The 15772-nt window shown below is 40.2% G+C and overlaps 1 protein-coding gene across 1 annotated transcript; it reads left to right on the top strand.

The window, feature by feature from the left end:
• The first annotated feature begins 1341 nt into the window (after window positions 1–1341).
• LOC149299812 (NADH dehydrogenase [ubiquinone] 1 alpha subcomplex subunit 12-like) lies at window positions 1342–15108 on the top strand. Its single transcript, XM_089486219.1, has 4 exons — window positions 1342–1430; window positions 2376–2458; window positions 6021–6108; window positions 14886–15108. The coding sequence occupies exons 1-4, from the start codon at window positions 1342–1344 to the stop codon at window positions 15064–15066; spliced, it is 441 nt and encodes a 146-aa protein (XP_089342345.1). The 3' UTR covers window positions 15067–15108.
• Window positions 15109–15772: the final 664 nt, after the last annotated feature.

Genomic DNA, 15772 nt, shown 5'->3' with positions numbered 1-15772 from the left:
TTTTTCTGAATTATACAAAGGATGCATTCCCATGTAAAAACAGTAGAAAAAGTGGGTGATTTGAAGGCTTTTCAAAGCTAAGGGCCAACACACAGTAAAAAAGGATGAGCTGACCCGGTACAATGCATGATTCAATGCGGAAAAAGACTTTGCCTTATTCAGAGTCAGTCAAGCACTACCTGTACCAGAAGCTCGCTGGGGTTGGCCTTTCACTATGTATAGTGAAGTAAAACACTAGTTTAAGTAAATAGTCCCATTTGTCAGTAGGACAATGTTACACAGGTTTTTGTTACTGGAAGCAAAAGAACAGGAAACCTTTTATATGCAGTAAATCCAGTGTTGAGTGTCACCTTTCCTAGCCGGATACTATGAGGCAGTGCTGCTGTAAGATGACGTCAGACACGCGTGCAAGGAAATCAGGATTGGATTGGGGTGAATAAGTGGCCCTGGCATAAGTCATACGTGTAGCCGCATGTTACTTTTTTATGCTCGTGCAACCATGCGTATCAAACTGGTGGCCACAGTGCATCACCTGATCTGCCACAGGAGTGGCACCCTGGGTAACTTTGAGAGCCACCGGTATGAAACTGTCTCCTGCATAATGGGATTATTTGTTTCTGATATAATGGGGTGTTCCTGTGATGCGGGAGTGCAGATTCTGGTGGCCCAATCGTGCAGAAGTGAGCCCATTGCACAAACACTATCGATCTGTATCGCTTTATTACTGAGCACATACAAGGTGCTTGTTAACTCACCACTGCGTCATATTTGAGACGCATTACATTTATTTGTTCCGTAATATAAGTGCACGTAAGTGAGCGCTAAATTCACATGCTAAATAACATCAAGTCACAGGCATTTCTAACTCACTTGAGGGGGTTGTGTTCAGGGCAGGGATTTCCAAGCTTTTTTCTGTGAGTCTGGGAATTATTTATATGTGTTGGTTCACTTTATTCGCACACTTTCATTTATGAACAGATTTTCTGCTGTTTATATACAGTTATTGCGAGCGCAATCCTGAGCTCCTAGAAAAGATGGGCCACGTTAATCAGTGCATTTCTTTACATACCAAATCTATTTAGAAATGCAACAGAGCAATACACATTTATAAAGGTTTTTATTTGTAGTAAGTGACTGAAATGTATAGGCAATTCCCTTCCTAAATTTAAACAGGAATGAAAGGCTTTGGGCTTGACGTTTCCATTTTGCTTGTATCACTGAGTAAGTACCATCAAAGAGCTGACTGTTCGCATAGTTAACGGGAACGTTTGAGGGCTCCTTCCGCTTCCGGACGGAACAATTTGAGCGAGACACTCTGTGTGTTTGACTTCTAGCCGCAATATGGCGGAGTACTTACAGGTGATGCGGAGGGCGTTGGGGCAGATCCGGGCTCACGGGGGTATTCGTGGGTCTTTCTGGCAGCTCTTAAGGTTAGAAACGGGACTGCGTGCTTTATCATGTCTGCGTATGGCTTCCAAGCTTTGCTTCGTATAGAGCGTGCAGCGCATATAGTCTTCCCCTCCACTGTCACCTTGCGACGGAGGTTACACTAACCTCACATATCTTATGCTGTGTGCGCATCGGTGCGGGGTATCATATAAGTTTTCCCGTTGTGCATTATAAATAAAGTAAAAAAAATATTCAATTATTCCCACATATCTCTTTATATCTCTCCTCAACTTGTGTTCTTACTCCCAAGGCGCTCGAGTCGCCGGTTAGTCAATTAAGCCCCTTACATGCAAATCTTTTACCGTTACCATTAATACCATATTACAATTATTTTCTACTTGATGTATTTTCTTAAGTCTTTTTATTTACACACTTATTTTAGTTGTGTTCACAAGAGCATTGCCGTTGTCCAGCCCTTAATAAAACTGCCAAATCTAATTGTGAAAAAGTTGCGTAAATTACACTGAAATACAATACAGCGTAGCAATTTACCCGGATTCTAGGTAGAAAAGTCAAACAAAAGATCTGTAGTATAATATTTGTCTACTGAAGTGTGAAACAGTCCCCAAATTATGACTGTATATTATAATATATATATATATATATATATATATATATATATATGAGTGCTTATGTAAAGACTTGGCTTAATACATTTTATATCACAGGATTCTTCATACCTGGGGTCAGAGTTGCTATAGAAACAAGCTTACATGCTATGACTGTACTGAGCCGCCGGTTGTGAACCAGAACCAGATTTGTGCGGAAGAGCAAATAATAAATGAAGACTAATATTATATGAAATATAAATAGCAATTTAAAACATTGGAAATAACATATATCTTTGCCACTATTGTTTTTATTTATTTTCTTAGTTTGCTACTTTTTAACAATAGTCTGTCACTTATATTTCTGTTATTTTACAGGGTAAATGACTTGAAAACTGGTGCATTGGTTGGTGTAGACAAATATGGAAACAAGTACTTTGAGGACAAACGTTATTTTTTTGGTAAGATCAAAGCTTCTCCTTTAGGGTAGTAGGATAGACAGAAAGTGTCTAATTTTCTGATTATCATTGTTTTCTCTGATGTTTAACAGAGTCGAATTACCATAACTGCATGTTAGTAGTGTTGGAGTATAATGCTTACTGTACAGTCCAAGAAATTGCATTGAAATGTTACTTTTCAACTTGTATAACCCATCATTTTTCATGCATACATGTGCTTTATATGCACCCAGACACACACATGACTTCTAACTCATCCCTTGAGATAAACATGTTTTATTTTGTCTATTTTCTTCTAAACATCTGAATTGTTGAGAGTTGGCTGGGCAACTCTAGGTCAGGGCTTGACAAATCCCAGGCAAACACAATCAATTCATAGAAAATACACCAATTTCTTCCAATAATAAGTAAAAAGAACAACGGAGCTCGATGGATAGCTGTGTCCCTAAATTGCAGTGAACTGCCCAAGTATCACGAGCACACAATCTATTGATATGCTGTAGTATGGAATTGATTATCAATGTGTATTTAATCCACCTATCTCAGATACCCCCTTGGAAAAGCTTTTGGGAGCCATATTAGTATCTAAGGTCTCCAAATGTTTGATAGGTAACATAGTAACATAGTTCATAAGGTTGAAAAAAGACCAAAGTCCATCAAGTTCAACCTATATACATATTGTGTCCCTACTGTGTTGATCCAGAGGAAGGCAAAAAAACCCTTATGAAGCAGATGCCAATTGCCCCATACCAGGGGGAAAATTCCTTCCCGACTCCAAATATGGCAATCAGAATAAATCCCTGGATCAACGTTCTGTCCCTATTAATCTAATATCCATAACTTGTAATATTATTGCTTTCAAGAAACACGTCCAGGCTCCTTTTGAACTCTTTTATTGAGTTTGCCATAACCACTTCCTCTGGCAGAGAGTTCCATAATCTCACCGCTCTTACTGTAAAGAACCCCCGTCTGTGCTGGTGTAGAAACCTTCTTTCCTCCAACCGTAGAGGATGTCCCCTTGTTATAGATACAGTCCTGGGTAAAAATAGGTCCTGGGAGTGATCTCTGTACTGTCCCCTTATATATTTATACATAGTTATTAAATCCCCCCTAAGCCGTCTTTTTTCCAAACTAAATAACCCTAATTCTGATAATCTTTCTGGGTACTGTAGTCCTCCCATTCCCCTTATTACTCTGGTTGCCCGTCTTTGAACCCTCTCCAGCTCCACTATATCTTTCTTGTACACTGGTGCCCAGTACTGTACACAGTATTCCATGTGTGGTCTGACTAGTGACTTGTACAGTGGTAGAATTATTTCCTTGTCGTGGGCATCTATGCCCCTTTTGATGCACCCCATGATTTTATTTGCCTTAGCAGCAGCTGCCTGACACTGGTTGCTACAGGTAAATTTACTGTTAACTAAAACTCCTAAGTCCTTTTCCATGTCAGTCGTCCCCAGTGTTTTCCCATTTAATACATATTCCCAGCCTGGATTTTTCTTCCCCATGTGCATAACCTTACATTTATCTGTGTTGAACCTCATCTGCCACATCCCAGCCCAAGCCTCCAACCTATGCAGATCCATTTGTAATCGTACACTGTCCTCTATTGTGCTAACCACGTTACAGAGCTTAGTATCGTCTGCAAAGATTGATACTTTACTATATAATCCCTCTACAAGGTCATTAATAAATATATTAAAAAGAATAGGACCCAAAACTGATGTACCTGTGTACGTCTGCAAAGATTGATACTTTACTATATAATCCCTCTACAAGGTCATTAATAAATATATTAAAAAGAATAGGACCCAAAACTGTGGTACCCCACTAGCAACAGTAACCCACTCAGAGTATGTACCATTAATAACCACCCTCTGTTTCCTATCACTGAGCCAGTTACTTACCCACATACACACATTCTCCCCCAGCCCAAGCATTCTCATTTTATGTACCAGCCTTTTATGTGGCACCGTATCAAATGCTTTGGAAAAATCAAGATATACGACATCCAGCGATTCACCCCGATCCAGTCTTGAGCTCACCTCCTCATAAAAGCTGATCAGGTTAGTTTGACAGGACCGATCCCTTGTAAACCCATGCTGATATGGAGTCATACACTTATTTTCATTGAGATACTCCAAAATAGCATCTCTTAGGAAACCCTCAAACAGTTTACACACAACAGAAGTTAAACTAACAGGCCTATAATTCCCCGGGGCACTTTTTAAGTATGTATTTTGCAGGCTGTAGAAAGGACTGCAGTAGGATAGACCTTCTGAGTTGAATAAGCCTAATGGATAATGTCAATTAGAAGAATGTTTAATGTTGAAGAATATAAAATAATACAATTGGGACAAGGCAGAATATAGCATTTGAGGTTGCTTTTCTATCAGCAACAACAGAAGAGAGGAGCTGGGGGTAATTAATTCTGAGGAATTAAAGGTAAGCAGGCAATGCAACCAATTGTCAGAAAAAGCAAGCAGGGTGCTGGTTTGTATAGCAAGAGGTATTAGGTGGTTCTGCCACTTTACAGATCTCTGGTCAGGCCTCACCTAGAGTATTGTGTACAGTTCTGCAAACCCGAGAGTTCAGAGGACGACTAATAGAACAGTGAATTGTTTAGAGGGTAAAAATGATCAGAAAAAAGATAAGGGATCTCAATATGGATAACTTGGATAGAAGAGAGAGATGGAATGTGATGGAAAACATAATGTTAATGTAGATAAGAGGTCCTAATCTAAAATGAAAGAGTCAGAAGCTTAGATGTAATGTAAGAATGTTTTACAGAGAGGGTAGTAGACAACATCCTCCCAGTAGAAGCAATGGAGGTAATACAGTGAGTAAATTTAAACATACATGGGATAGGCATAAAGCTGCCCTGGATCTAAGACAAGACTGTGGACTGGTTTAGTATTTAGTCTTTATATCAGGAAGAATGGGACAGGCTAGATGGGCAAAATGCTGCTTCTCTGCTGTCACATTCTATATTTCAGTGCTTTTTCCCCAAATATTCTTTATATTGTTTTAGAATTGTATGTAAGATTAAGTGTTTGTGGCATTTTATTTTTGCCTTATTTATAATAAATACTACATTGCAGCATATCAATAGATTATGTGCTCTGGATACTTAATTATATTTTGCTACAACTCAGTAGCCATGGCTCCCAGATTTTTAAATGTGGCTTTTGAATTTTTGTGCCATTTTAACAGGTACTGTTTATGCCCCCTAAATAAAGATGCTCCCACATTTGTCTGCTGCCCCTATTTCAGAGGAATTTGTTGAGCCTAGGTCTACTTTAACTATGCAAGTGCTTTATATGTCTCCAGAACACTGCAGGTGTACACGTGCCTCCATATCAGAGTAGTATAAGGTAATGATTGCACACCCCAATGAATACAAATGGAACGCTGAAAGAAAATATACCCAAGATAAAAAGCCTGCAGATCCATTGGAGAGTTTAAATGGGCCAGTTACAAAAAATGACATGTAGTTCACAGAGTTATAGATGTTCTACTGTTGTTTGGAGTGCTTTGTGTTCACAGATGTGTTCTATGTGTACAGGCCGTCACCGCTGGGTGGAGTATACAAAAGAAATGAATGGAAAAGTTACTTATTGGGATGTGGATGGCAGTATGGTACCCCCTGAATGGTAAGACTGCTAGCTAATCATTTGTAAGTTATGTTTCTCAGTGGAAGACAGTGGATCAGTTATGTGAGATCTGCCTATCTATCTTGTACTATATTATGCATGTGTAAGCATTAGGGCTGCATTCGTTGCCAACGAATTTCATTATCGATTAGTTGAATCGATTTTTATCGATTATAAAATGAGGGTTTTTTCAGCGCAAACACTCTGAAAAATACCCCTCATTATATAATCCGTTTAGTCTGACTCACAGCAGCAGCTCCTGCTTACCAGCCCCTCCCTGTAATCACTGTGACAACTGGCCCCGCCCCCTTCCTTCTCCCAGAAGGCCAGAACCACATGGCTGTGACACTCATCTAACTGTAAGTATAAAATTAATATTTGGGCTGCTGAAAGTTAGGGGAGGTGGGGGTTAATTTAGGGGCAGTTATGGTTAATGGGGTGTTTAGGGTTAATTTAGGGGCAGTTATGGTTAATGGGGTGTTTAGGGTTAATATAGGAGCAGCTGTGGTTAATGGGGTGTTTGGGGTTAATTTGAGGCAGTTGTGGTTAATGGGGTGTTTAGGGTTAATTTAGGGGCTGTTGTGATTGATGGGGGTCTTTAGGGTTAATTTAGGGGATGCAATGGTTAATGGGGTGTTTAGGGTTAATTTAGGGTAGTTGTGTTTGATGGGGTATTTAGAGTTAATTTAGGGGTAATTATGGTTAATGGGGTGTTTAGGGTTAATTTAATGATGAGGACTGAGGGTTAATTTAATAAAGTTAACTTAAGGCGCAGTTAGAGGTAAAGGGGGGCAGACTAAGGGCAATCTAAATCCTGGGGGCAGTGAAGATTAACTCAGTATTTATACTTATTTATAAAAGTATGGTGTCAGTATGCTGTTAACAGGTCTGTGACTCTGAGGGGACTATGAGATATCTGTGGGGTATAAGGCATATCTCGGGAGGATGGAGTGACATATCTGGGGGTATAAGGCATATACGGTATATAAGGCATATGTGGGGAGGCCAGTGTGGCATGTCTGGGAGGCAGTGTGGCATGTCTGGGGAGGATGGAGTGGTGTATCAGGGGGTATAAGGCATATTGGGCACAGTGGCATATGTGGGGGTAGAGTGGAGTGGAATATGTGGGAGGCAGCGTGGAGTGGTATATGTGGGAGGCAGCGTGGAGTGGTATATGTGGGAGGCAGCGTGGAGTGGCATGTCTGGGAGGCAGCGTGGCAAGCCTGGGCTCAAATGTGCATAAATTGGGGGGGCTGGTTGGGAAATAAAGACAAGAAATGCATTTTATCAAAGTTTTTTTTTTTTTATTCTGCGTTTGTATTTAACATCATTTGTTAAATTATTTTAAATAAATTAAAAATGTACATGCATTTTTTTTATCCGATTAATCGAAAAAATAATCGGCCAACTAATCGATTATGAAAATAATCGTTAGTTGCAGCCCTAGTAAGCATTATATTAATTTATTTACAGCCTCTTCACGTACCAAAATATGATTGAACAAATTAGACAAAACTGGACAGCAGAAGGAGAGGGTCCTGAGCTTTGTATCCAATGGAAATCATTTAATTAATTTCAGAATGTATATTTGCTGTGTAATTTCTGTTTAGCCATAAACTCCTGTTTAGCAGCTGTCAGTTTAGCTTGGCAGCAATCTCTTCAGCTAGTTATTTTTTTAATAACCTGGTTGCATAAGTGTGCACACCCTTAAACTAATACTTTGTCGAAGCACCTTTTGATTTTATTACAGCAATCAGTCTTTTTGGGTAGGAGTCTATTAGCATGGCACATCTTGATGTGGCAATATTTGCCTGTGCACAGCCCTCTTCCGATCACCCCACAGATGTTCAATTGGATTCAGGTCTGGGCTCTGGCTGGGCTATTCCAAAACGTTATTCTTCTTCTGGTGAAGCCATGCTTTTGTGGATTTGGATGTGTGCTTTGGGTCGTTGTCGTGCTGAAAGGTGAACTTCATCTTCAGCTTCCTAACAGACGCCAAAGGTTTTGTGCCAAAATTGCCTGGTATTCCCTCTACCCTGACTAAGGCCCCGGTTCCAGCTGAAGAAAAACAGCCCCAAAGCATGATGCTGCCACCACCATGCTTCACTGTGGGTATGGTGTTCTTGGGGTGATGTGCAGTGTTGTTTCTGTGCCAAACATACCTTTTTTGAGGGACGTCCTGTTCTTGGTAATGTCTCTGTTGTGCCATATTGTCTCCACTTGATGATGGCTGTCTTCACTGTGTTCCATGGTATATCTAATGCTTTGGACATTCTTTTGTACCCTTCTCCTGACTGATATCTTTCAACAACAAGATCCCTCTGATCCTTTGGAAGCTCTTTGCGGATCATGGCTTTTGCTCTGAGTTGCAACTAAGCAAATCCCCCCCCCCCCAGATTTCAGTTTGTTTTGCAATTGTAAAAAGTTCTGACGTGATTGATCTTTGTCTCATTCATCACAAGAACCTGGCATTTTAACAGGGGTGTTTAGACTTTTTGAATCCACTGTATGTCACATTAGATCTAGAACTGGTATAGAGGTATTTATACATCTAGCTTGGTGAGTTTCATGGGTAATATAGTCTGCATCAGTTGTAGTGACAAATATTGACCATCAAATATATTTACATTTTTAAAATGTTTTTTAATTATGATTTATGTGAACATTTTGTGTTGCATTCTGATTAGTCAAAATACTCCTGGCAAGATTATTGGAGGCACATTTGAGTCTGTTTTACTGCTGCTCTGGTACATCTTGGGTGCATTATAGCTGCTTGTTTCTGTTAGCAGGAGTAATTTAAAACGATGATGAAAGATTATGTACATATTATTTCTTGTTTCTGAGACTTTGGTCCAAGTACAAACAGATTATTACTTGTATGCTAGAACATGACTTCACAAAAGTCTAATATGCTCTCCAGTCACACATCTGCCAGCCTACTTTCCTCTAATATGGTCACAGTGTTAATTTTGTATGGTTGTACAGTCTGATTTGTATCTGGAAGACAAACTATTGGGATTGTAATCCCTGGAAATATGCTGTGTTTAAATTTATTAGAGGGGTTTATTGTACAATGGTGACTTCTTTCTGTGGATTCTTGATGCAACATGAGTTTGGGGTAGCTGTATTAGTCCAGTGTATAAGAATGCAAAAAAACAGAATGTTGCAGAATCTTGTAATACCTTTTTTATTTGACTAACAGTATTTAAAATAATAGACGAGCTTTCGGGAGTCCTCCCTTTATCAAGTCAAAAGCATTTCTCAACATGATACATACCAGTGTCTCTAAAGTTGAACCAACTTTTAGATGAATGTGTCAGTATTTTTTTTTTTAAGGGGAAAAGACCCATGTGTATATGTCTGCAGGCCCTGGGAATACGCTTGTGGGAAGTTGTACAAAAAGTACTTCTCTTTTGTTTTGATCTTTTTTTTATTTGTTTTTTTTTGCATTTACGCAAAAAGATTATGACCATAATTCCTTACAGCCAAAGACAGGGTTTCCATAAAGTAAACAATAAGTCCCTGTGTGCTTCCTGATTATGATACGGTAGGATTCAGAATACCTGCTTGCCAAACTTATTCTGGCAGGGAACTGTTCAGACTGCATTCTGTTGCACTTGATAAAATTGTACTTGGTTCAAGTATCCCTGACCACAAATACTCTTAATCTATTTCCTGTTGTTCCTACATAGGGCCACATGCTTTTTAATAGGGTACATTTGTTAGACAGACTGCCCTTGTTATGTTCTTCTGGAAACAATAGCAGGTTATTGAGTGTATGACTGTGTTCTTGACAGACCTTACAGGAACCAACAGAGGTAAGGGCTGAAGGAAACTGTGTAGCTTCATGATTTCCCAGAAGAAGAATTTGTTAGTGTTACACTTGTCCAGCCCATTGTCCATCAGAGAGCTGAATACAATATTGTACTGTAATGTAAAGTAGATTAGGAAACGCTGTTACAACCTCAACAAAAATTATGGGAAGGAATCACTGATCAAATGTAAGTATCATATGGACAATTGTAGGGGATTGCTTGATTATTTTTTTTTTTAGGATTCAAAGCATCAATCTAACACAAAAAAAAAAATAGGGCCATACAAATCTTAAAACCAGAATAACAGCCAGTCAAGTAACCCTCGACCTCTACTCCAGCCCCAATTAGAAAATATATATGGTTAATCACTATACATACATAAACATATACTGCCCATCCCTTCCCTCATGACCCCTCAAGTGTTGCTAACAATCAAAATCTATCCGTATACTGAATAAAGCCAGAGCATACAAAGCTTCCAAATCAGTTTAAGGATTTGAAGCAGAAATGGAAATAAAAACACAGGGTTTACCTTTGAATGGCATTTGCTAAAATATCCACTAGGGCACAGTGCTGCACACTGCATTACTGAATGTTTGATCTGCCATGGCTTTCTTACTGTTTACAGGATACAGGATATTTTTGTCTGGCACCAGTGATTGCAGTGACTAAAATGTTCAAAGAACCCAGCAAAACAGTCTCTTGTACCAGATACAGTTTGGTTGTCATTCCCCCCTTGTGACACTGGAAGTCGTTTGTTTTTTCCTTGGCTCTGCTGCCTTGGCAAATGACATTTCATGTCATCTTCAAAATAAACTTGTCATAGAAGGCAGGCTCACGAATGCTAAGTAATAGTAGGATCCTGGGAGAACAATAACTGCTGCTTGGTGTTGCACAGACCGTAAAGTTTATGCCACAATGGTGCTGGCTGTACAAAAATCAACCCCTAATTAAAGGGCAAGATCTGTACAGCACGTGGGGAAAAATATCTAGAAAAGTACTTCTCTGATTTGGCGCTGCCAGAGGGGTCCAAGAAACATACATTTTTAACCAAGATAGTACCGCATTTGCTCGATTATAAGACGACCCAAATCAGAATATTAATTTAAAAAAAAAAAAAAAAAGGAAAAAGCCTGAATATAAGACGACCCTATAGGAAAGGAGTTTTACCAGTAAATGTTAATTCATGTAAACTATTTTTTTTAATAAAAGCTATGATTGAAAAAAATATTTTGGTTTTATTTCCTTCTATTTTCCTGCCCCCCCCAGTTATGCACATCTGCCCCAGAAATGCCTTATACCCCCTATATGCCACTGTGCCCTATGGTATGCCTTTTAACCCTCTAAGTGCCACTGTGCCCCCTGATATGCCTTTTGACCCCCTATGTGCCACTCTGCCTCCAGAAATGCCTTATACCCCTATATGCCTCTCTGGCATTTAGGGGGTTAAAAGGCATATTATGGGGCAGAGTGGCATATAGGGAGGTTTAAGGCATTTCAGGACGCAGAGTGGGATTAAGGGGGTTAAAAGGCATTTCATAGAACACTCTGCCTCCAGAAATGCCTTATGCCCCCCATTGAACACTCCCTCCCCCTCCCTCCTCCAAACTTACCGGTGCTTCTGACTCCCCTGTCATGCAGCCGGGTCAACGCAGCATGTAGATGTCTACGCGATTCGCTGCAGCCGGAAGGAGGTGTGGCTAGCAGCGGGGGTTGTCTGCGTCCATCGCACAAACCTTCCCCGACTGTCAGAGAGAATTCCCTGCATTGGTGCCGGTGCCGCACCGTTGTGGGGAACTCTGATCTCTGACAGCCAGGGAAGGTCTGCGCGATGGACGCAGACAACCCCCGCTACTAGCCACACCTCCTTCCGTAGACATCTACACGCTGCCCTGGCTACACACTGAGGACTCTGAAGCACCGGTAAGTGGGGGGGCCGGGTGTGGGGGGAGACAGGAGGATCCAGGTCCCCTGCAGCGGTGCGGGGGATCTGGATCTTAGTCGTCTCATAGTCAGACCTATTTGAGGTCTGATTATAAGACGACCCCGATTAGAAGACGACGGGTATTTTTCAGAGCATTTGCTCTGAAAAAAACCTTGTCTTATAATCGAGCAAATACGGTATTTTGGCAGGATCCTTGATCAGAATACTACTAAAATTCTTATACTGATCAGAAAATGGCATGTTCAAACACTACTATTGCTTTATATTCATTTAAAGGAACACTCCACCTATCATATGTACTTTAAAGGCTACGATAGCTGAGAGGTGCCTTTAATGTCCATGCTGTCCCCCTTGCAAATGTATGGAGGATTATGCAGAATACCCTGGCCTTCAGCTATCTTCCGAACAGGAGATGCATTTGGTTGAACACGTGTTTGTGTGTGTGTGTGTATGTAATCAGGACAACTAGAGCTTTTTTTTGTACCAAATTGATATATGCTAGACATTTTTTTTTATTTTATTTATTTTTCAGTTTTTATAAATTATACACAGATAGTATTAATGGGGAATAATTCAAAGATATATTCTTTAACTTGCCCTGATTTGAAAACCACCCCATGTTCATATATACCGGTAAATTCCATGTATTTTCATTTGTATCAGTGCATGTGATTGTCTATATAAGCACTCACATGCGCCGCTCCACGGCTACCAGGTATGTAAACTTTTGATTAGGGCCATTTGGGTGATATCTGTTATCATTATGATTTAAAAAGGAGCCAAACACTTATGTGACAATAAATGGCTTCATATGATCACTAACCTTAAATAAAAAGCATGATCAATGATATTTTCAAAATCAATGCCAACATTTCTCAATTTTTCCAGGGTATGCAAACTTTTGAGCACAATTGTATTTGGGAATCACAGCTGACTACTCATCACTATACTTGGCTAGCTACCCTCCACTGCTCAGGAGAGCAAATGGCATCCTCTAAATATTTCCTGGCTTGGACACCTCTGTTCCGTTAAAATAAACCTCCTACCTCGACTGCTTTAGCCTTTTCAAGCACTACCAATTCTGATCTCGCTGCCAGACCTTTAGAGCTTTCTAAAGGTCTGGCAGTATACTTGTTAATCTGGTTGGGCAAGATGCCCTGTATCTCTAAACTGACAGGTAGACTTGGCCTCCCAGATAATCATAGATATTATATAGCAGCCCAACTCTCACAAATTGTTTCCTGGCACGCTTCTATTGGGCAGATCAGATAGGTGGACCTGGAGAATTACCTGTTGCACCCTAACACTCTCTTAGTCTACATCTGCACACCGAAAACATACCCTTCCGCTCTTACACAAGCAATGCCTGACCGCTCATAACGCCCTTAGGATATGAGATAAAAATGCTACTAAATTCGGACACTCTACACCAGTGTCCCGCATGATGCCAATTTAACGTAATAGACTTTTTCATTCCTGGCACGTCACCGGCAGGCTTCGGGAAGTTTGACCAGGCGGACATTTTTAGATGACTAGTACTTTCTGCTAACAGCCCATGACCCACTAGTTTTGATGTAGTGCATATGCTAGGGAGGAAGCCATGCTGGAGTCCAAGAGGCTGCTGCTGCGGCCCCTGAGATACGACTGGGCACAGGCAACAGCCCCTTTTACCCTGTGCATACAAAATGAGTCTAGTTGTAGTGTACATGACTCCTTTGCTTTAAATTGCTCTATACTGCTTTTAGCAGTCGCTATCCCACTCTTATTTTTTGTGCCAAAGCAGAGAAATAACAGACCTGGCATTCTTGTGGGAAAGTTTCATACACCTTTTATATTAACAGCTGAATACAATAGTCTCCTGGCTTATTGTCCGCAGGGCTCATGGCACTGAGTTATTTTTCAAAAGAAATAAATCCTAAAATAGCAGCTGTCATCCACCAGGGCTCTAAATTGTTTTTCCTTTATCTGTTGCAAAAGCTTATTAATCACTAAACACTGGAAGAAGTAGCCTTATTTAAAGGGTGCAAAGCCTGTATGTTGAAGAGTAGCCATTGGACCATTCTCGCTTTTCGCATCTGGGATAGGCAGTAATTTGGGTGTTTTTGGCTTCACTTTATAAGTTCTTGGTGAAAAAAACAAACATATTTTTGTAGTGTTGCACTGTTCACTTAAAGTGGACTTACATTTTATTTACTAGTGTAATGTTTAAATAGACATTCAATAATTGTTTACGTGTGAGAGCAATTACAAATTTCACATACTACAGCGATTCGTAAAAGTATGCGGCATGGAAGGACTTCATTAGCACTGCCATAAATTATCACCAGTGGTGACCTCTAATAGGCAATAAAACTTAGATTTTTTTTCTGGTTGTCTCTGGAGTCACAAATGAATTGCGGCGGTATTTGGTCAAACAGTGATGTGGGTATGATTTATATAGGAGACGATGGTCTGTTTAGCAGAGACTGAAAGCTCCCAAGAGGTGACCTATGATCGCTGCCCTGGTAATGCAGTCTCATTATCTAGGATGTTCGACACAATGGCAAAGCATTTAAAGGCACTTCGTAATTCAGCTGTTGCCACTTTCAAAATGAAGCGTACATCAGAATTTTATAATTACATAGATTTTATGTTATTCTCGAGTCTTACATTTAATTAATTGAATTTCATCAAGAGAGTACCCAGTCGACCACTTGGCAATCCCTGTCCAACATACTATAAGATTTGCTCGTTTAAGAACAAGTGAATTATCTTATAATTTTAATAAACATGTGTACGCATTACCTATTATTACCGCTATTATCAGATTGCATTCTGTAACTTCACTCCCTTTTTTTATGCGTGGTGTTGCTTTAATTTTTCCTTTACGGACTATGCTATGACCATTAAGCTAGTATTTCTCTGTGTCGTCACTAGCATTGCAAAATGTATGTGCTACGTTTCAGAAAATAGAACTTAATGTTTTGGGTACGCTGTGTCACTTTGTTACTTAAACCTCTGTTCATGTATTTCTTCAGGCATCGCTGGCTACACTGCATGACAGAAGACCCCCCAACAACACATCCTCCTGCTGTGCAAACATTTGTCTGGGAGAACCACAAATTCAACTTGAGTGCAACTCCTGGGCAATATGTGCCGTATCCTACCACGCGTAAGAAGATTGAGGAGTGGGTTCCTCCACAGCCATCAAAGAACTAACACAAAAACACTAGAGGAATTCAGGCATTGAATTGTAAAATATCATGGCAGATCTATTTAATAAAAATTCAAACCTTTTCAGGAAACTTTGACCTTTTCTTTTGCGTATCACTGTGCCCTTGTGTGTGTCTGTGTCACAGATCAGTACTATTAAAGAGGGACATGGGATTGTGGCCAGTATGTATGGAATTTGATTATCATTGCAACATTTTTTTTGTAGCTCAAATTTATAATTTTCTAGATCTTGCATTGATACTTTCTCAGAATGTTTCATTTGCACATATGAAGGGTTACATGTTGTACAACACAATCTGACATATATAATGAGTTTTGAACAGAAGATTGTTAGCTTAACCAATGTGCCAAATTCCAAATGTCTTATTGTAAGAACACAGATTCGAAGGGTACAGGGAGCTGTCAGGAGGGTAGTGTGACGGAAGCCTCCATCACTGGGGCCACTGGAGAAGCCTGACTGCCAGCCTCCTCCCTATTGACTATGGGCCCTGGGTTTGTAAAGACTTCTGTGGCTACCCCCAGCAGTATCATCTCATCACTGGCTGAGGGGATTATCTCCGGCAGACAGCCAGGATCTGCCACCAGGGAGTGACCACCATTCTTTGATGTTTAATGTTGTATAAATCAGTCTCCCCCCTATTGTATTGTTAATCCCGTTACTGCCCCTGTTGTCTCTGGGAGGCAGATTAAG

Source organism: Sceloporus occidentalis, unplaced genomic scaffold (assembly GCF_023333645.1).
Source record: "Sceloporus occidentalis isolate IW3139 unplaced genomic scaffold, rSceOcc1.0.p SCAF_28, whole genome shotgun sequence".
NCBI classification, from domain to species: domain Eukaryota; kingdom Metazoa; phylum Chordata; class Lepidosauria; order Squamata; family Phrynosomatidae; genus Sceloporus; species Sceloporus occidentalis.
Note: the sequence above shows the minus strand (reverse complement) of the source record. Positions and strands in the feature narration are given on the sequence as shown.